Source organism: Marmota flaviventris, chromosome 1, assembly GCF_047511675.1.
Source record: "Marmota flaviventris isolate mMarFla1 chromosome 1, mMarFla1.hap1, whole genome shotgun sequence".
NCBI lineage: Eukaryota > Metazoa > Chordata > Mammalia > Rodentia > Sciuridae > Marmota > Marmota flaviventris.
This window is the reverse complement of record NC_092498.1, coordinates 57379190-57402175: the sequence shown is the minus strand read 5'-3', so window position 1 is coordinate 57402175 and position 22986 is coordinate 57379190. Positions and strand designations below refer to the sequence as shown.

At 45.9% G+C, this 22986-nt stretch overlaps 1 protein-coding gene across 13 annotated transcripts in view; it reads right to left on the bottom strand.

The window, feature by feature from the left end:
* The window catches only part of Atxn7l1 (ataxin 7 like 1), a 243741-nt gene that overhangs the window by 51128 nt on the left and 169627 nt on the right, over positions 1 to 22986 (bottom strand). For 11 of the 13 annotated variants that reach the window (XM_071613132.1, XM_071613070.1, XM_071613076.1 and 8 more), the window contains one exon: positions 3645 to 3867. In XM_071613132.1, the coding sequence (XP_071469233.1) occupies positions 3645 to 3867 (223 nt within the window). Of the gene's footprint in view, positions 1 to 3644; positions 3868 to 6538; positions 6607 to 21588; positions 21675 to 22986 lie in introns of those variants that run through there. The other 2 variants (XM_071613110.1, XM_071613095.1) reach the window with 2 other exon arrangements.

Below are 22986 nucleotides of genomic sequence, written 5' to 3'. Positions count from 1 at the left end.
CCACTTAGTCACATCCGCAGCCCTATTCTGTATTTTATTTGGAGACAGGGTCTCACTGGTTTGCTTAGCGCCTCACTATTGCTGAGGCTGGCTTTGAATTTGCAATCTTCCTGCCTCAGCCACCTGAGCCGCTGGGATTACAGGCGTGCGCCCCAGCACCCAGCTTTAATTTTTTAATTATGGATAAATAGATGACATAAAATTATCATTTAGATAACCACAAATTACCATTCAAATCCCATTTTATTTTTTAATCTCCTTACTATAGACATGTGGGACTTTTGATGATTTGATTCATGATTTATTTATTTGTTTATTTTTGGTAAAGGGGCGCTTTACCACTGAGCTATATCTCAAGCATTTTTGTCTTTTATCTTAAGACAGGGTCTCAGTAAGTTGCTAAGGGTCTCACTAAGTTGCCCAGACTGGTCTTGAACCTAAGAACTTCCTGCCTCAGACACCTAAGTAGCTGGGATTAAAAGTGTGTACCACAGCACCTGGCTTGACTTGTGATTTTTTTCACTTTATGATGGTGTGAAAATCATAAGCATTCAGAAGAAACTGTAACTTGTTTTTTTGTGGTGCTGGGGAATGGAACCCAGAGCCTGACGCATGCTAGGCCTGTGCTCTACTACTGAGCTACATCCCCGGCCCAGAAAATGTACTTTGAATTTTGATCTTTTTCCAGGCTAGCCATGTGTAGTATGACATTCTCTTGTGACAGTGGGCAGTGGCAGTGGGCTGTAGCCCCCAGTCAGCCCAGTGATCACAGGGTTACCATATAAAGTAGGCTTTGTGTTAGAGGACTTTGTCTGACTATAGGCTAATTATAAGTGGTCCAGCTAAGATAGTCAGCAGGTTAGGTATATTAAATGCCTCTTGACTTATGGTATTTTCAACTTACCATTGTAAATTGAAAATTACATAACCCCATCATAAGCTGAGGAGTATGTGTACTTGTCCTTTAAATTAAGCTGAAGTGCAACCTCTTCAGAGAAACTTTTTGAGTACTCAGCATGGGTTGGATGTCCTTCTTCTGGGCTACCAATATCAGAGCCCTTATCACATTACACTCTATGTCAGCTTATGTCGCTTCTTGCAGATTCCCTTTGATAGCATCTGTCTTATTTAACTTTGTATTCCCAAGGCTGCTGTATACAGTTGTACAGGTTTTGCACTGCACTGGAATAATTAATCGACTGAAGAAGTCATTAGGGCATGAAGATCATCAGTCCATTGCATACTTGGTATAATGAGACTCACAGCCATTAAGTGACTTGTTCAAGGACGCACAGAAAGTGAGTGGCAGAGGCTAGGCTTGAACTCACTTTCCCGCCTCTAGCTCAGTGCTCATCTCTTCATACTCTATTCTAGGGAGGCCTCTCAGAACTCAGTTCGGACCCTATGAGCTCCAAGCTGCATCTTCCCAGCCTTGGGGACCCCCTCTCTTCCTGACTTAGGTTCCTGGCTGCAGCAAGTGGAAGGATGACAGCAGGCAGACTGGCGTGAGGCCAGCTAGAAGACCACGGTGGCCCGCGGCCTCTTTGCTGGTGCACCCCGCTGAGCTGTCTTCACTCCCCTTCACCCGCTTGGAGTGATGCCGGTGGCCATTGGCTTTCTCCTCCACCCTAGCTCTGAAGGCTGTTTTCATTTAGAGCCATTTCCCTCCTTGCCATCCCTGGGATCAGCTGGCTCCTTCAGACTCAGTCACGCCTCCTTCTGGTCCTAGCTGGAGGAGCCTTGCCAATGCAGGTCCTAATGAGTATGTGTGTGAAGTGCCACGAGTCTCCATCGCAGGTGGGGAGTGATCTAACCCTACAGATCTCCCTGAGTTCTGCCTCCTGAGAGAATGCTTTTTTGCGCCACGGGACCCCCAAGACTCCTGGTTGCTCTTTCACAAGGCAAATTCATTTTATGATCATCTATGATCTGGCTGCATCTCCTGCTCACTTGTAAGCCCCTTGCCCAGCTTCCTGAGTTCACTTCTCTCAGCTCATTTCTGGACTTTGCATAATTTTTTTTTTTTTCAGTGCTGGGGGACGGAATCCAAGGTCTTGCACATGCTAGGCAAATGCTGTACCACTGGGCTACACCTCCAGCTTCAAATAGATTATTATTATTATTTATCATTCTCTGTTTTCATCTTACTGTGACTCTGAAGAGCCATTTCCCTCACTTATTAGGCAGACTGCAGCTCCCAAGTTATGGGAGCTCTGTCCTTTGGCATGTATGATTAATGAAAATGATAACATCATCCTTAAAGATGTACTGAACATGTACTCTGATCCAGATGTTGTGCTTGCTAAGCTTTTATCAAACTCAGCTTACTCTGTCTTCACAACAGTCTCATGAGGGAAAGCCCCATTTTTCAGGTAAGGAAACGGAGGCACAAGATCAAATGACTTGCCCAAAGTCACCTAGCTGAGCTTTGTACACAGGCAGTGACTCTGGAGCTTGTGCTTACATGGGGACATGCAGCCCGGTCGAAAACTCAGCTCTTCCGGGACTGGAGACCTGCTCTGCCTGCATGCTGGCCAGAGCTCACAGGCTGTTACTCTCAGGCTGGGTCTTCCCTGATCCGCTGCATCCTCCCACAGGACAGGCCGCAGAGCCAACAAGGCACAGAAAGCAAAGCCAGTCGGTGAGGCCGGGTGAGGTGGCAGATGACTCCCTCCTCCACAGCCACATCTAACCTCTCCAGGCTATCACAAGAGGCTCCTTCATCGATCTGGCATAATTAGCTTCTTTTACTAAGTCATCACAATTTTTAGCGTACAGCGACAGATCCATTGATGGATGATTTTATTCCACAGCGTTCCTAGGTATGAAGTGTAATTAACTATCATTAATTAAAGGAACACTGTTTCTCTTTAAAGATGTAAATTAGACAGACTCCAGGCTGCCCCTTCTTTGCCATCATGAGGCCTGAAGGCTGAGGCTGGCGGGGGCTGTAATAAGCCAGGCCTGAGCGCTCTCCACACTGGCTCTGAGACTCCCCTCCTCCTCCTTTTCAGTTTGGTTTCCTATCTGTCCATTTCACAGGGAAGCAGAACTTTTTGGTAAAGACTGGGATGAATAACTGAATGGAAAGCCTCTTCTGATTTTTCTCAGTTACCTGTAACTGGTGCTCTCCCTCCCCATCGATGGGTTGGCCTTCTCTTTGGCTTTGTGCTCTTCTTCCCGTAGGCAGCCCCCAGATACCTGCTACTCCCCAGGAGCTGGGAGCCGGGGCTCTGCAAGAAACCTGCCTCTGGGGCTGGGGCAGGATCGGGGCCTCTCCCCAGGATGGGCAGACTGCCTATGCTTTTGATTTGCTCATACCAGTGCTTCTCTTCACTGGGGTGGAAAATTGAGAGGTAACCATATAACTGAGGAATATTTCCCTGTTACCCTTTGCTTAGACACAACTTGGCTAAGCTTTCATGAGAAGAAAAATTCCCCCGTCAGGCACGGGCACTTTTAAGGTTCCCCATTCCCTTTGGAATTTAGGCTTCTCATGCCATTATTCTGGGTTCCCTCCTCAGTCCCCCAGATTCCTTAGACATGAGGCAGGAACAAAGCCAGAGAGTAAACACTGTTTCCCATGGTGACAGGGACAGGCAGTGAGGGCAGACAGCTGCTGGCTGCCAGTACCCGACACTCACCATGGTTTATCCCTTGATCCTTTTGCAGAAAAGACTGTGTGCTGTCTGCTGCTGGAGGTAAGTAGATTGTCTTTGGGCGTTTTGAATGGCTTTGAGGTGCTGCTGGCAGAGTTATGGCCGCTGAGACAGGCTTTCGTTTTCACCTGCGCTAGTGATGTCCTGGGGTTGGAGGCTGGAGACGCTGGAGAGGAAGAAGGTCTACACATTGAACCGTGTCTTCTCTCTACAGGGGGAGAAAGGACAGAACTCAGCACAGCATCTCCCATGCTGGTCTCCCGTGCTCGCACACACTCCTGTGGAGCTTTCCTGGTGGGATCCGCAGCCCCTAAGCTTAGTTCTGACGACAGCTCACCCTGACGTTGGCTCCTACCCCACCCACTATATCAAGGAGTACATTCTGGAATTCTGTATTAAATGGCATGTGCTAAGTGGACCCCGAGGTTCTCCTGGGAGCCATTACCATCCTCCTGTCAAACACTTCCATAGGAGTAGCAGTGTGATGACTGTATTACCCGACACAGGGGGACAATCAATAGCCTATGCAATCCCCAGACAGCCTTCTTAGAGGTCACAGGTCGCCCAGGGCAGTAGGTAGGGAAAGACTTTCAGAAAAAAATGGGAGATTCTCCAACCTGACCTTCTGTAGGACATGAAAGTCACAGAGCCCTGCAGGACTGAATGAAAGGTCTTTGAGAGCCAGAAAGTGGCCCAGCATCTGTCCCTTCCTGGGACGCATGGACAGTCTGTTGACATACCCTAGTGGTGGCCTCTTTAGGGTCAACTGAAGTTCAAGGACACAAATCGCTGGAGAATGTTAACACTTGAGGCAGAATCTACAGATGTGGACTGCTGCCTGAGGTTCTGTAGGAAATAGGAGAGTTCTGGGCAGAGATGCCCCAGTTATTCATGCTCTGCCAGCCCTGCCAACCCAACTCAGTAGGCAGGATGAAGACACTGACCTGGACAGCAGTTGTAGGAAATCAAGTTCTAGTGTGCACCCACTATGGTGGTCCTTAGCTGTTTTAGGGTTACAGATTTGAGAAAGTTAAGGACCTCAGAAAAATGCACACTTACACATAAGAATCCCAAACTCTAAAATGACAATGGTCCTGAAACTCTAAGTCCTCTCTGACTCTCTTGTGCCCCATATAAAATTAGTGCTCCATGAATATGTGGGGGTTTTGTTTGTTTGTTTGGGATACTGGGGATTGAACCCAGGGGTGCTTTACCACTAGCTATACCCCCATCCCTTTTCATTTTTTTATTTTGAGATGAGTCTTGCTAAGTTGCTCAGGGCCTCACTGAGTTGCTGAGGCTTGCCTCTAATTTGGGATCCTTCTGCCTCAGTCTCCAGTCATTGAGATTAGAGGAGTGTGTACACCAGTATGCCTGGCTCAATGAGTATGTGTTGATTGAAGAAATGAAATTATAATGGATGTTCTGATGGGAAGAACCAGAGATGACAAATCTGTAAATCTGGATTGAATGTGATAAGGAGAAAGGTGAGAAGCAAAGATTGAGGATCACATTCTCCCTCCAGCCCAGAGCTCCTCAGGCTTTTCACCTTGGCAAGATATTTCTAGTTGCTCTTCCAGACACCTAACCTGGGGGACAAAACCTAACCACTGTGGTCTGTAGGGGAGGGGAGTTGGAGTTTCTCTGTGCTCTTTCTTACCAATTGGCTGCCAGGCTTTCTCAAAGCACAGATTGATTCTAATCTTCTGATGAAATTGTAATTGGCAGTTGTGGAGGTAGCTTTTCGAAGATCATCTAATGGTTTGATATTTGTGCCTGGTCAGTGTTCACACAATGTCTACATAGAATAACTGTATGGGGTAAATTTTTCTCTACTGATATTAGTAGACTTTGCATGCATGTTTAATTCCCAGAAGTCATCCCAATGAAGGTCCTAAGGCCTCTATTTTGATGCTGTAGAGATCAAGGCCCCAGCTCCAGTCACCCATAGAGTAACCTTATGGCCTTGAGTTCACCATGCAAGCTTTCTTGGTTTCTTTCTTGGTTTCCATAGCTCAATTATAAACAAAGTGGGTCCCTCAGTGGCTTCTAAGGTCTCTTTCCATTCTATTACCATAAATATAAGACATGCTTATACCTACTCCTTCTCTGCTCATCCTCATAACTCCTGGATGTTGTAGCAACAGCACAAGTATGGAGATATTTTACTTGGGCAGTATCTTTCTTGGGAGAATTCATCCTTTGTAAAATTAGTAGCCTTTACAACCCCTTGTAAGACAGGCAGGAAGCAGCCCCCTGCATCTCCACCCTCGTCACAGTTTATTGTCCAAAGGAGACCCAGAGAGGCCAGATGATCGCCAAGGTCGGGGCCAATGGCTACTTGAGGAATGGGACCTTGGGCATAGGCCCAGCTGCCTCTCAGGAAGTCAGGAAATGTTGGTGTACTACGAACAATATTTGAAGCCAGGAAATTAGGAAATGAGGAACTTAAAATCACTAAAGGTTAGAACTGGGTCTTAAAAGTCCACTAGTCTAATCTCCTTCCCCATAGAGGAGACTGTTATTAGTTGCCAGCCCCCAGGGCAAAGCTGGCTGGTGGCAATGCTGGGATTAGAATCAGGTCTCCTTACTTTTAAATACTTAAGTACTTTTTGCCCTTCAGAAATTTCATGTTAAGCTTTTTTTTTTTTTAATGGTAGAGGTTTCGATTCCAAAATAAAACTTTGATTTTTACCTTACTGCTGAAGATGATTCTATAGTCTTCATTCACTGACTTGCTAGCACTTGCTCAAAGTTGGGGGGGGGGGTAGGGGTATACAAAAATATTACTCAGTAGCCTGAATAACAAAGATAAACTTTAGTTTGCTAAACTAAGGGTTAAAAAGTATACAAGTAAAGCTGGGTGCAGTGGCACACACCTGTATCCCAGCACTTGGGAGGCTGAGGTTGGAAGATCATTTGAGCTTAGGAGTTTGAGACCTTCTTGGAGAACACAGTGAGACCCTGTTTGGAAAAAAAAATGCACGTATGCACAAACATAAACAAACTAAACTACAGAAAGAGTCCCATTAAGGACAAAATGAGTGGTCTAAAACCACTTTCCCAGAGAATTCTGGTTTGTGGTCCTGGTTGACATCTTCCACTGCTAAACTCATAGAAAAAAATTAAATCAATGATGAACCTTCATTTTTGGTTTCATATTTTAACCTCATAAAACATTAAATTTCCAATGGAAAGAACAAGCTGCATATGAGAGAATAATCACTGAAGCCTGAAGACAGTCCTTTGCCCTTAATGTAAGTTTTTTGATTGCATAATGTGCCATTTCATATTGCAGTACATAGTATTGTATTTCCTACTTGTGAAACTGCTCCTTGTTTAGAATGAATTAAATCTATCTATTTTAAGAAATCCCACAAAGAGGTCGGTATTTCTGTCCCCAGAATGGCGGGAACAAGTCTGCCTCCTACTGATGCAGGTGAGAAAAGCTACGTAAGGATTGAAAATGGTGGAACCCACAAGGTCAGAATGTTGGGACTTCATCCAGGTGATGAGCTGCAACTCAGCTTTTTAAAAAATCCAGTACTTTGAACCCAGGGCCTCCTGCATGCTACACAAGAACTCTACCACTTCGCTACATCCCCAGCCAGTTTTAAAAAATCTTATTTTGCCCTCGCCTGCCAGGTAGGGGAAGGGTGACCACCGACAGAAAAGGCCCAGTGGCCCAGGGCGGGACAGAGCTTCCAATCACTCCTGCAAGGTAGGCGGGCCTGCGACCCACCGGCAGAAGAGGAGCAGCCGCCTGCTGAGAGGCGGAGCCGCCCCCTCCCCCTGCGCCAGCATAGTACAGGGAACTGGGACCAAACACAGAGCAGGCCCAGCGGCCTGCTGAGGGGCAGAGCCGCCCCCCACCCCCCTCGCCTGCCAGGTAGGGGAAGGGTGACCACCGACAGAAAAGGCCCAGTGGCCCAGGGCGGGACAGAGCTTCCAATCACTCCTGCAAGGTAGGCGGGCCTGCGACCCACCGGCAGAAGAGGAGCAGCCGCCTGCTGAGAGGCGGAGCCGCCCCCTCCCCCTGCGCCAGCATAGTAGAGGGAACTGGGACCAAACACAGAGCAGGCCCAGCGGCCTGCTGAGGGGCAGAGCCGCCCCCCACCCCCCTCGCCTGCCAGGTAGGGGAAGGGTGACCACCGACAGAAAAGGCCCAGTGGCCCAGGGCGGGACAGAGCTTCCAATCACTCCTGCAAGGTAGGCGGGCCTGCGACCCACTGGCAGAAGAGGAGCAGCCGCCTGCTGAGAGGCTGAGCCGCCCCCTCCCCCTGCGCTGGCATAGTAGACGGAACTGGGACCAATCACAGAGCAGGCCCAGTGGCCTGCTGAGGGGCAGAGCCGCCCCCCACCCCCCTCGCCTGCCAGGTAGGGGAAGGGTGACCACCGACAGAAAAGGCCCAGTGGCCCGCGGCGGGACAGAGCTTCCAATCACTCCTGCAAGGTAGGCGGGCCTGCGACCCACCGGCAGAAGAGGAGCAGCCGCCTGCTGAGAGGCTGAGCCGCCCCCTCCCCCTGCGCCGGCATAGTAGAGGAAACTGGGACCAAACACAGAGCGGGCCCAGCGGCCTGCTGAGGGGCAGAGCCGCCCCCCACCCCCCTCGCCTGCCAGGTAGGGGAAGGGTGACCACAGACAGAAAAGGCCCAGTGGCCCGCGGCGGGACAGAGCTTCCAATCACTCCTGCAAGGTAGGCGGGCCTGCGACCCACCGGCAGAAGAGGAGCAGCCGCCTGCTGAGAGGCTGAGCTGCCCCCTCCCCCTGCGCTGGCATAGTAGAGGGAACTGGGACCAAACACAGAGCAGGCCCAGCGGCCTGCTGAGGGGCAGAGCCGCCCCCCACCCCCCTCGCCTGCCAGGTAGGGGAAGGGTGACCACCGACAGAAAAGGCCCAGTGGCCCAGGGCGGGACAGAGCTTCCAATCACTCCTGCAAGGTAGGCGGGCCTGCGACCCACCGGCAGAAGAGGAGCAGCGGCCTGCTGAGAGGCAGAGCCGCCCCCTCCCCCCCGCGCCTGCAAGGTAGTCGGAACTGAGACCACCATCAGAACAGGTCAGACCTGCAACTGAGAGACAGAACAGGCCCAGTGGCCTGAGGAAGGGTAGAGCCGGCCCCCCCCACGCCTGCAAAGTAGGCGGACCTGCGACCCACTGGCAGTACAGCCCCAGAGGCCTGCAGAGGGGCAGTGCCGCTGCCTGCGCCTGCAAAGTAGGCTGAACGGCGACCACCGACAGAACAAGCCTAGCGGCCCGCAGAGGGACAGAGCCGCCGCCCGCGCCTGCAAGGACGGCGGACCTGCTACCGACTGGCAGAGCAGGCCCAGCGGACTGCCGGTGTGGTAGGCACATTGCCCCAATTGGCGGAGGGGCAGAGCCGCCGCCCGTGCCTGCGAGGGAGACTTTGCAACTATACAAGACCAATATAAATATATAGGGGGAAAATTCAATAGCACAACAGTTTCACCAAGAAGAAAGGAACGCAAACAGTATGAAGAGACAAGGAAAGAAAGGACCACAAGCATTGCAGGTCAACTCAACTTTAGAAGAGGTAATAGCTGCAGCTGATGGAATGTCAGATAAAGAATTCAGGATATACATGCTTCAGATGATCTGGAGTCTCAAGGAAGACATCAGACAGCAAAATCAGACAATGAAAGATCACTTCAACAATGAATTACATAAACAAATCCAAGAAGCAAAAGATCAACTATACAGGGAAATAGAGGTTATAAAAAACAAACAAACAGAAATCCTAGAAATGCAGGAAGCAATAAGCCAACTTAAAAACTCAATTGAGAATACTACCAGCAGAGTAGAACACTTAGAAGACAGAACATCAGACAATGAAGATAAAGTATTTCAACTTGAAAAGAACATAGACAGCTCAGCAAGACTGTTAAGAAACCATGAGCAGAACATCCAAGAAATATGGGATAACATCAAGAGACCAAATTTAAGAGTCATTGGGATACAGGAAGGAACAGAGTTTCAAACCAAAGGAATGAGCAATCTATTCAATGAAATAATTCGAGAAAACTTCCCAGACTTGAAGAATGAGACAGAACCCCAAATCCTAGAAGCCTACAGGACGCCGAATGTGCAAAATCATAAGAGACCCACACCTAGACACATTATAATGAAGATGCCCAACATACAGAACAAGGAGAGAATTTTAAAAGCTACAAGAGAAAGGAAGCAGATCACATTTAGGGGTAAGCCAATCAGGATAACAGCTGATCTTTCAACACAGACTCTGAAAGCTAGAAGATCCTGGAATAACATATTTCAAACACTGAAAGAAAATGGGTTCCAACCAAGAATTGTGTTTCCAGCGAAATTAAGCTTCAGGATGGAAGATGAAATTAAAACCTTCCACGATAAACAAAAGTTAAAAGAATTTGCAGCTAGAAAACCATCTCTTCAAAACATCCTTGGCAAAACATTACAGGAAGAGGAAATGGAAAATAACAATGAAAACCAACAGTGGGAGGTAGGACACTAAAGGGGGGAAAATAATCAAAGTGGAAAACAAACCATGTTTAGTAACATAAATAAACAAATATGGCTGGAAGAACAACCCATATCTCAATAATAACCCTAAATGTTAATGGCTTAAACTCACCAATCAAGAGACACAGGCTAGTAGAATGGATCACAAAACAAGACCCAACAATATGCTGCCTACAGGAGACGCATTTGATAGGAAAAGACATACATAGGCTGAAGGTGAAAGGTTGGGAAAAATCATATCACTCATATGGACTTCGGAAACAAGCAGGAGTATCCATACTCATATCAAATAAAATAGATTTTAAGCCAAAGTTAATCAAAAGGGATAAAGAGGGACACTACATACTGCTCAAGGGAACCATACACCAACAAGACATAACAATCATAAATATATATGCCCCAAACAATGGTGCAGCTATGTTCATCAAACAAACTCTTCTCAAGTTCAAGAGTCTAATAGACCACCATACAATAATCATGGGAGACTTCAACACACCTCTCTCACCACTGGACAGATCTTCCAAACAAAAGTTGAATAAGGAAACCATAGAACTCAATAACACAATTAATAACCTAGACTTAATTGACATATATAGAATATACCACCCAACATCAAACAGTCACACTTTTTTCTCAGCAGCACATGGATCCTTCTCAAAAATAGATCATATATTATGTCACAGGGAAACTCTTAGACAATACAAAGGAGTAGAGATAATACCATGCATCCTATCTGATCATAATGGAATGGAACTGAAAATCAACGATAAAAGAAGGAAGGAAAAAGAATATATCACTTGGAGAATGAACAATAGGTTACTGAATGATCAATGGGTTATAGAAGACATCAAGGAGGAAATTAAAAAATTCTTAGAGATTAATGAAAACACAGACACAACATATCGGAATCTATGGGACACATTGAAAGCAGTTCTAAGAGGAAAATTCATTGCTTGGAGTTCATTCCTTAAAAAAAGAAAAAACCAACAAATAAATGATCTCATACTTCATCTCAAAATCCTAGAAAAAGAAGAGCAAAACAACAGCAAAAGAAGTAGAAGGCAAGAAATAATTAAAATCAGAGCTGAAATCAATGAAATCGAAACAAAAGAAACAATTGAAAAAATTGACAAAACTAAAAGTTGGTTCTTTGAAAAAATAAACAAAATCGACAGACCCTTAGCCATGCTAGCGAAGAGAAGAAGAGAGAGAACTCAAATCACTAACATAAGGGATGAAAGAGGCAATATCACAACAGACACTTCAGAAATACAGAAGATAATCAAAAATTATTTTGAATCCTTATACTCCAATAAATTAGAAGATAGTGAAGGCATAGATAAATTTCTTAAGTCATATGATCTGCCCAGATTGAGTCAGGAGGATATAGACAACCTAAACAGACCAATATCAATTGAGGAAATAGAAGAAACCATCAAAGGACTACCAACTAAGAAAAGCCCAGGACCGGATGGGTATACAGCAGAGTTTTACAAAACCTTTAAAGAGGAACTAATACCAATACTTTTCAAGCTACTTCGGGAAATAGAAAAAGAGGGAGAACTTCCAAATTCATTCTACGAGGCCAACATCACCCTGATACCTAAACCAGACAAAGACACTTCAAAGAAAGAAAACTACAGACCAATATCTCTAATGAACCTAGATGCAAAAATCCTCAATAAAATTCTGGCCACTCGGATACAAAGGCACATCAAAAAAATTGTGCACCATGATCAAGTAGGATTCATCCCTGGGATGCAAGGCTGGTTCAATATAAGGAAATCAATAAATGTTATTCACCACATCAATAGACTTAAAAATAAGAACCATATGATCATCTCGATAGATGCGGAAAAAGCATTCGACAAAGTACAGCATCCCTTTATGTTCAAAACTCTAGAAAAACTAGGGATAACAGGAACATACCTCAATATTGTAAAAGCAATCTATGCTAAGCCTCAGGCTAGCATCATTCTGAATGGAGAAAAATTGAAGGCATTCCCTCTAAAATCTGGAACAAGACAGGGATGCCCTCTCTCACCACTTCTGTTCAACATAGTTCTCGAAACACTGGCCAGAGCAATTAGACAGACGAAAGAAATTAAAGGCATCAAACTAGGAAAAGAAGAACTTAAATTATCACTATTTGCAGATGACATGATTCTATACCTAGCAGACCCAAAAGGGTCTACAAAGAAACTATTAGAGCTAATAAATGAATTCAGCAAAGTGGCAGGATATAAAATCAACACGCATAAATCAAAGGCATTCCTGTATATCAGCGACAAATCCTCTGAAATGGAAATGAGGACAACCACTCCATTCACAATATCTTCAAAAAAAATAAAATACTTGGGAATCAACCTAACAAAAGAGGTGAAAGACTTATACAATGAAAACTACAGAACCCTAAAGAGAGAAATAGAAGAAGATCTTAGAAGATGGAAAAATATACCCTGTTCATGGATAGGCAGAACTAACATCATCAAAATGGCGATATTACCAAAAGTTCTCTATAGGTTTAATGCAATGCCAATCAAAATCCCAACGGCATTTCTTGTAGAAATAGAGAAAGCAATCATGAAATTCATATGGAAAAATAAAAGACCCAGAATAGCAAAAACAATGCTAAGCAGGAAGTGTGAATCAGGCGGTATAGCGATACCAGACTTCAAACTATACTACAGAGCAATAGTAACAAAAACAGCATGGTACTGGTACCAAAACAGGCGGGTGGACCAATGGTACAGAATAGAGGACACAGAAACCAATCCACAAAACTACAACTATCTTATATTTGATAAAGGGTCTAAAAGCATGCAATGGAGGAAGGATAGCATCTTCAACAAATGGTGCTGGGAAAACTGGAAATCCATATGCAACAAAATGAAACTGAATCCCTTTCTCTCGCCATGCACAAAAGTTAATTCAAAATGGATCAAGGAGCTTGATATCAAATCAGAGACGCGCCGTCTGATAGAAGAAAAAGTTGGCTACGATCTACAGTCGGTGGGGTCGGGCTCCAAATTCCTCAATAGGACACCCATAGCACAAAAGTTAATAACTAGAATCAACAAATGGGACTTACTCAAACTAAAAAGTTTTTTCTCAGCAAAAGATACAATAAGAGAGGTAAATAGAGAGCCTACATCCTGGGAACAAATCTTTACTCCTCACACTTCAGATAGAGCCCTAATATCCAGAGTATACAAAGAGCTCAAAAAATTAGACAATAAGAGAACAAACAACCCAATCAACAAATGGGCCAAGGACCTGAACAGACACTTCTCAGAGGAGGACATACAGTCAATCAACAAGTACATGAAAAAATGCTCACCATCTCTAGCAGTCAGAGAAATGCAAATCAAAACCACCCTAAGATACCATCTCACTCCAGTTAGATTGGCAGCCATTATGAAGTCAAACAACAACAAGTGCTGGCGAGGATGTGGGGAAAAGGGTACACTTGTACATTGCTGGTGGGACTGCAAATTGGTGCAGCCAATTTGGAAAGCAGTATGGAGATTTCTTGGAAAGCTGGGAATGGAGCCACCATTTGACCCAGCTATTCCCCTTCTCGGTCTATTCCCTAAAGACCTAAAAAGAGCATGCTACAGGGACACTGCTACATCGATGTTCATAGCAGCACAATTCACAATTGCTAGACTGTGGAACCAACCTAGATGCCCTTCAATGGATGAATGGATAAAAAAAATGTGGCATTTATACACAATGGAGTATTACTCTGCATTAAAAAATGACAAAATCATAGAATTTACAGGGAAATGGATGGCATTAGAGCAGATTATGCTAAGTGAAGCTAGCCAATCCCTAAAAAACAAATGTCAAATGTCTTCTTTGATATAAGGAGAGTAGCTAAGAACAGAGTAGGGTCGAAGAGCATGAGAAGAAGATTAACATTAAACAGGGATGAGAGGTGGGAGGGAAAGGGAGAGAGAAGGGAAAATGCATGGAAATGGAAGGAGACCCTCAGAGGTATACAAAAGTACATACAAGAGGAAGTGAGGGGAAGGGGAAAAATAATACAAGGGGGACAAACGAATGTCAGTAAAGGGGGCAGAGAGAGAAGAGGGGAGGGGAGGGGAGGGGAGGGGAGGGGAGGGGGGATAGTAGAGGATAGGAAAGACAGCAGAATACAACAGACACTAGTATGGCAATATGTAAATCAATGGATGTGTAACTGATGTGATTCTGCAATCTGTATATGGGGTAAAAATGGGAGCTCATAACCCACTTGAATCAAATTGTGAAATATGATATATCAAGAACTATGTAATGTTTTGAACAGCCAACAATAAAAAAAAAAAAAAAATGTCCATCAACTACTGAAAAAAAAAAAAAAAATCTTATTTTGAGACAAGGTCTTGCCAAATGTCTGAGGCTGGTCTCAAACTTGCAATCCTCCCATCTCGGCCTCCTGAGTTGTTGGGATTATAAGTGTGCACCACCATGCCCAGTGCAGCTCAGCTTTTGAAAATGGGTAGAACTGAATGGAGTGCGGTGGCACATGCCTGTAATCCCAGTAGCTCAGGAGGCTGAGGCAGGAGCATCATGAGTTCAAAGCCAACCTCAGCAAAAGCAAGGAGCTAAGCAACTCTGTGAAGACCTGCCTGTAAATGACTTAAGCACAGTTTTGTTTTTGGTAGAGAGGTGGATGGGCAACCAATGGGAGAAAGTGGGGTCTTTATTTCTTGTAAAAGGATATTGCTATGCAGGTGGAATTTCTCTGGGTAAAGATTTGCAGGTTTATATTACAATCATTCTGATACAGGTCCTCACCATGTTGGGCTTAATCATTTCTTTCTGTTTTGGTCAAGAGAATGCCTTAGGGAGAACCCTATGATTTTTCTAATTCCTCTTGCTCTGCCCAGGAAGCATTTATAGGACATTATTTTCCTCACTTACTGTAAAACTATTGTATAGACTTAAGTAATTTTAGAGAAAGAAAGCACTTCCCTCTAAAATTTCTCAATCTTTGTTAATGTCCATGGTTGTACTAACAAAACTGTAATCAATTGATATTTTGGACTATTCTTTGTCAACTAAAATTATTCTATTTACACATCTAATTCCCACATGCTTGCCATTTTAAATAGGTAATAGTCATTAACATGCTGTAGATTATTGAGCTACTCTCTTACTGTCTGGCACTTAAACACTAATTTATTTATAAAGTGATTTAGGATTATTTCCTTGAGGTAAGGTATAGCTCCCAATGTGAGAGCTGGAAATAGCTCATAGCTCTTGCTACACATTTCATTCCAGACCATGAGATAGAAAAACCAAACCAAGAAATTGTGTTATATTGAATATAAGCACCACTCACCTACTGAAGAGAAAACAAAATCACTTTTGGAACACCTGTGCAGTCTTAAGTGTCCAATATATCAATTAACAACCTTGGTGAATGATCTTGGACCGGCAAGCTCTAGTCCCACCCCTTCTTTCCGTTCGCTAATAGTAATAATAATTTACTGAAAGTGTTTTCCATGTGCTAGGCACTCTATCCCACACTTGATTCACTTGCTAGCACTTAAGCCTTACAACTCCTTAAAAGAGGTTCTTTGACTATGTCTACTCTACAGACCAAACTAAGGCTCAGAGATACAATGAGTTGCCCAGAGATACAATGAGTTGCACAGAGCTGGAAAACATCAGATCTGGGGATGTCTTCAGAGCCTGTGTCTTAGCTCTGAGCTCTGCTACTTTGAAATTTTGGAAGATGGTGCTGTAGACAGGGAGGGCCTGGAAGGGCCACCAGGGAACCCCTCCCTCCCCACTGCCTGAGGGCATTCCAGCAGGGCACCACTCTAGCAGGGAGAGGGAAGAAATACCTTTCAGATATTTAAGCAGTTTCTAGGTGCCAGTCTGTAGCCTCATGCCACTATCTGAGACCTGAATCCCAGAGCTGGGGGTCCCAGGACCAAAGAAATGAAAAACCAAATTCTTTTTTTTTTTTTGACATTTTCACCACAGGAAGCCCAGGCTTCCCCAGATACTCCTGAAAGATCCAGGGGACCACTCAAGGGCCCAGTCCTGGAAACCAACTGAGCAGGGGGGGCTTGCAGACATGACCCTCAGCTTTCTAAAAATCTGTTAGGTGTGGGAGCCCTGCTGTGTTCACAGTTCTCTCCTCTTCCTCTCTGAAGATAAAATCCATCAGAATCCTGGGCACTTCCACTTCCCCCAGGGCTTCCCCCAGGTGCCCTGCTCAGATATTTTCATACCCTCAGCATCAATCTCCTGTATTCAGTCCGCAGCAGAAATGCCTCATGAATAGTTGAGGGGGCCACAGGCACCTGTGTGGCTCCCTGTACCATTTTTAGAAAGAATTTGTTGGGAATTTTCCAATATGGTTTTTAAGAGACCCATCCCCTCCTAATAGACTTTGGGCACCACCATCACCTTCGCCTGCCATGGCTGTGAAAGCAAACCTGAGGTAAGGCCAGCAGCTGGCTTACTCAGTTGACAGTGCCAAGTCTCCTTGCACCCCCACCCAGGGCAAGTGCTTGGCGAGTCATGAGCCAAGTTCCACTTCATCAGTGGATGCTCTCTGCTTTAGTAACCGCAGTCAGGATGCTTCCCCTAAAGGACAACCTTGAATCCCAAGGGCCCTTCTTCCAAAAGGAAACTGGAATTGGAGGGGAGAGAGGGAGCCATGTTAGCTGTACCTTACAACTGCCTTGCAAGGCAGGCAAGGCAGACGTTCCCTCAGTTGGCAGCTGTGGAAACAGGCAGACTGCTTTCGAGAGACTTGCCAACGTCTCAAGGCTGCACAGTGGAGAGTTGGGGCTCGACGAATCTGGGCCAATGGTCCCACTTGCTACAATCCTAGTTAGGCACTAAATATAGCCCCATGGTAGCTGCAGGGGGATATGGAATGGGCTTGCCTCAGCAGATGGGGAGAAGACGACACAGGAAAACCAAGGAACGGAGGCAGGCAGTGAGTGGCAGGCAGAACCAAGCACTTCCTGTGCCAGGGATTCCTGTGAGGGATTTCTGCTCCCTCTTCCTTAAAAGATCTCAGGACCTGAATAGCTGGGGAGGTGTTCCTCAAAGAACGGGTACCTGGTTGGGTGCTGTGGCCCATGCCTGTAATCCCGACAGCTCAGGAGGCTGACACAGGAGGATCACATGTTTGAGGCCAGCCTGGACAACTTAGTGAGACTTTGTCTCAAAATAAAAAATAAAAAGGGCTGGGGATGTAGTTCAGTGGTAGAGGGCCTCTGGGTTCAAGCCACAGTCTCACAAAACTAACAACCAGAGGGTGTCACCAAGGGACTTATACTAGGTCTTCTTTACCCTGGGGCAACATGAGCTATTTAGGGTACTAAGTTATTTGACAAAAACCAGTGAGTGGAGAGTGGCCCACACTGCTCATGCCAGCTCGGTTCCCCAACCTCCCGTGTCCCAGGTTGGTTTCTTGGTCATCTGATCACCCCCATCCCCAGGTTCTTGAATGCCTGCCATGTGTCAGGCTCTGTGAAAATTCCTTTCCACCCACCAGCTCACATAATCTACCCAACAACTGCACAAGGTGATCTGATCCTGCCAGCCTCCTTGTTACAGACAGGGCAACTGAAGCTTAGCAAGATTATGAAACAAGACCAAGGTTAACAGCCATCAGCATCTGGGAGGAAAGCCCAGGATTCCCCGGCTCCAAGGTTAATGCCTTTTCCTTCATGCCACTGTGCCTAGAATGTTCCCTTCTCTCCACAGTTTAGAAAGTCAACTCCTCCAGATGGGTCTGCAAAAAGAATTTTCCATTTCAAAACTGCTCTTGGATATATCTGTGCAGTCTGATCAAACTATAAGATCCTCTTTATCTCTCCGCTCCTGGGGAGCATTTCTCTTCCTACTTTCTCTTCTATTTGTCATTGATACCAAGGTGCAAAATTTTGACACTAGTCCCTGTTGGGTAGGATCTGGGGAGTCCCAGGGATTTTCCAGTGCCTGAAGTATTTCTCTCAGCCGCCAAGGGTGCCTTCAGCAGACGCCAAGCCTGGCTAGAAGGAAACCCCACAAGAAACAAGCCCATGTACACATTGCCTGGGTACTTTTAAGGGATTACATTTTTCTGGAGAGTACCCTGGTGATAATAACAGGAGCTAAAAGGCATTTGCAGCCTTTGATCTGGTAATCTGGTAATGTTAGTTTGAAAAGTAGACCTAAAGGAAATATCATAAAAGAAAAAAATTCAAAGATATTTTCAGTAGCACTGTTTATAGTAATAAAAAATACTACAAATGACTTGAATGATCTATAATATGACAACTGAAAATGACAGGTATGAGGGTTATCTCAACCTAAGGAAATATTAAGTCAAACAACACACCCAATCCACAAGAAAATGAAAAATACCACAAATACTATGTAACCACTAATTACTTATTTAAAAATTAACATGAGTATGAGGATGAGGCAAAAAAGGAAGTATGGGATGGATTACTTAACAATAGACTTTGCTTTTGTTAAAGCCATTTAGGTCCACACACGGAAAAAAGATGAAAAACAGACAAACACCACCAACAGCAGAAGCCAAGGAGAGAAAACAGGTACCAATAGAAAGGTTGGAAGAAGAGAAAAACATGAAAGTCAAACCTCATTCACTCATTCTAAAAAAAGTATTTCCTTGGCACCTATCATGTGCCAGGTCCTGGGATATGAGCAGTGGGTTGTCACAGCTGTAATAAGATAGACATTGTCATTGCTAGACCTTGAAACCAAAGGGTTCCCTCGGGGTCAGGACAGTACCCTAGGTCCTAGGCTGGCCATCACATTCATCACCCGGAGTGACTGGAGCAGAGACTTGCCCCTCAGAAGACAGTTGCTGCTTAAAGGACCCAAGAGGGTACACAACCCTCTCTGGTCTGAGGTCTCCGCCTGCAGCCAGAGCTGTGATTCTCTCCTAACATTGTCTCAACTGTTCTCCTGTGTTTGGGCCCATTGGGGTATGGGGGGTTGGCAAGGCGCTCCACCTGCAGATCAACCCTTCCCGTCATCAGGGTAACCTCTCTCCACAATCCTTCAAACAGTATGATGCATGGGTCACATGAGTTTACATGGGAGTCACCACAAGCTTCATTGAAAATTGGAGACTTCCAGTTTTCTCATAAATTGTTGGAGTCCACCTTAAGATGGCACAGCTGACATGATCCCTACCCCAGGGCCACTGAAGGAACAGGTGCAGCTGGACACTGGGCAAAATGGAAGGCACAGACCAGGGTGCCTTTGAGGAGATGACCATGACCTGGCATTCTCAGGGTCTAAAACACCTGCACAGCTAGCTGTCTCTTCCCCGCACTGTCTTGGGGCACTTTACCCAGTGGCCTTTACCCAGGTGCCTCGGGCTACACACAAAAGCTCCATCTCTGGCACAGGCAGGCCTTCTCCATGCCTTGTGGAGAAAACTTCCTGGAACAGGAGGGAGGGAAAGTGCCCAGGCCACATGGACATGTCACGGCCTACCCAGTACAGTAGGGACTCCTTCACTCTTGAGACAGGAGGGCCACTGCTCTCAAATCTGTATTTTTTAAAAAAAGGTCCTGAGGTGATGGTCATGTTCCGTCAGCTTTGGGAATCACTGGAAACATGGTCGAAACACCAGGACTCAGAAAGATCTGGGCTCAAATCCCAGCTCTGTCACTCATTAGCTCTGTGACTTCAGCAAGCAACTTAACCCCCTGAGCCCCAGGTATCTTTACTTACAAAAGGGGAACAACAATAACCACTGGGCATAACCGTAGCTCACCAACTGGGCAGGTCGCCTAGGGTGCATTGAGTCCCCCACTCTTAGCACACATCATATGCTGTAACTGCTGGTTTACTCCCCTAGATGTCCTACACCTGGACACACCTTGAGGGCAAAGCTCTGTTGACACTTCTAGCCCTGGCAGTGTAACTCTACTAAGTGCCCCCCCCCCATATTCATTGTTAGCTAAATCAATGTTGGAAGGATTGAAGTACGGGGAAGGCGGCTACCACAGTGCCACCTCGGAGTAGGGAACACAAGTTCCCGAAATCATGAAAAGGTGGATAAAGAAAAAAAAAATCACAGTTAGTAGCTCTCCCAAGGAAGCAGACTGCAGCCTTCTCTTTGCCCCTGAGTTTAAAATTTTCCATTTACAAGAATCCCGTGAGGCACAGTGCTGAGGAACATAGGCTGAGGAGGAGAGGCCATCACCACCTTATTTCTGTCTGGACCAACTTTCAATTTGGTCAGCACAGGGTCCAGGTCACCTACAATAGAAGGTACAAAGTCCTGCTCATTGCTAAACTCACGGCGCTCACCCCACAGGCTGCTGTGGTCCTGCAGCAGCCACTAACGGAACCATTTCTGTTCTCCTTGGAGTGGCAGTTGGCAGTGGCAAACAGGAAGTTGTCTTGAAGTAGGGTGTGGTTGTGCCCTGTCAACATATGTGTGCAGAGACACACACGCCCCCCACGTCCCCCTTCTTTAGAAGCAAAAGTTCTGAATTGTTTTGGTGAAAACCAAACTTTTTACATGATTTAAGTTCAACTATCACTGCTATACAAACAAACAAACAAAAAAATAGATACAGGAGAAAGGGGCCTAAAACATAACAAAGATCTGTCTTTTTACTGTCAGTCACTCCCTGTGGCATTCAGTGAAGAGCTGTGATGTGCATGCATGTGTGTGTGTGTGTGTGTGTGACTTTTCCCCTTTATTTCTCCATGGGCACACAGGAAATAAAACTCTAGTTAGAAACCAGGCCAGATGCACTGCCAATCATCCTAGTGAGCCAGTCAGTACGCCAATAGGCCAGCCACCACAGTTTATTCAGGACCCACTGTGTGCACACACTGGACCCAAAATCATCCATGAATAGCAAAGAAGGAAAGACACAGGTCACTAGTTACAAGCCGCTTATATATTGAGTGGAAAGGACCTGAAACATTTCTTTAACACAAATTGCATATAAAATGGCAAAGAAAAGCGACCGCTGAGTATATAAAAGGCAAAAAGTATCATTTGAGCTGCACATAAATGCTGAGAGGTGGGGGAGACGAGTTGGTAGGGCTCACTGTAGCTGGCTTCCCTGTCCTGAAAGATGTGCTATAAAATTTTCAACTCCAGTCCTTTCCAGACCCGAGGCTTGTGCCTCCAGAAGGGCTGTCCCAAACAGTAGGGTCCCCGGCCCCACCTCCTACTCCCAACCTCTTTCTGAGGTGGCTGCTCTCCCCACTGCATGCCTCAACCCTGTCTCCACTCCAGCTCCTGCCACAGAGTAAAGAGCACTATGCTGAACCCAGCTCGTTATATGCATCGTGGGCTACCAGCACGCTCAGCCTGCCGAGCTCTCTCTTCTGTGACCTGTGCCCAGCCCCATGCCGTCCTGGGTGGCGATCATGCCCTGAGCTCACACTTACACATCCCGGGGAAGCAGCCTTGGATAAGGAGGCTGAGCCAGTGCCACGCTGGGCAGCGCTACTCGTGCTAGTAGACATTTCCTGGCTCCCGGCTGTGGGCCCTGGCCAGTCAGAATGCATCACTTCCCCTTTTAGAGAGCACGCCCATTCGAGATTAGGGAAAGGCAGAAAGAAAAGCCCGGAACAGTCAGAATTGTATCCTGAACTTGGCAGATGAACTTGGGTTTTCCTGAACCACACACACGAAGTGCGGCAGAGACAGTGAGCTCCTTAGATGCTGGCACTATGCATGGAGGGCCAGGGCCTTTCAGCAGCCCCCAGAATAGTGGCCACACTTGACCTGCACGGGACCCAGCTCTTGGAGCTGCTGTCCACCTGGGCCTGGGTCCCCAGTGGCCTGTGGAGGCCTTTGGCCCTTCCATGCTCGCTCCTCTTGGTGCCTGTTCATGCTGAAGGGCAGCATCCATTTCAACACGTTAGCACTGTGCTCTGGAGAAAATAGAGAGGTTACCTAGGGCCTGGAAAGAACTTCTGTGGGATATTTTCACTATTAATTTAAGCAGGGAGTTTTCATTCATTCTGGTTATTTAGAAAATTTATTTCCTGATCCTGGCAAAAGACAGCAGCAGCATTGTGGGGGGACTGGGCTCCTATAAAAACAATGGTTCATCAAAGATCACGCTACATGGTGATTTCCTTTATATGAAATATCCAGAATGGGTAAATCATGGAGACAGAAAGCAGATTAGTGGTTGTCAGGAGCTGGCTGAGGAAAGAAACAATAATAACACCACCACCACCACCACCAACAACAACAACAAAAACTGCCCAAATAGCAGGGAGTAACTGCTTAATGGGTATAAGTTCTCTTTGGGGTGATGGTTGCCCAGCAATGCAAATGTACTCAATTCCAATCAATTGCACATTTTATTATTAATTTTGGTGCGAGGAATTGAACCTAGCGTCTCAGGCATGCAAAGTGCACACTACGTCATTGAGCTATATCTTCAGCCTTGAACACTTTAAAATAGATAATTTTCTGTTATGTGAATTTCATCTTAAATAAAAAAGAAAAGAAAACAACAATGGTCAGGTGTGTTTTGGGCCTCTTCATCTTCTACTAGACCTTTCCGGTGCTTCATCCACTAGTTTGTAAAGCCTGGATGTTACCTGGTAAACCTGAGTCCATCTAAAAGCAAAACCTGTGAGACAAAGGGCTTCTGAGACCCTCAGGATGAGTCTCCTGAAGAAATCTCAGACTATGGGAAGATGGGATCCTCTCAAATGATGCCCCACAAGCTAGGCAGTGCCTCCTGCCTTGTGAGGCAGGCCCTGTGGGACTGTCCTCTCAGCAGCAGGACAACGTAACCAAAGCCACAGATGGTGAGTCTCCCACGG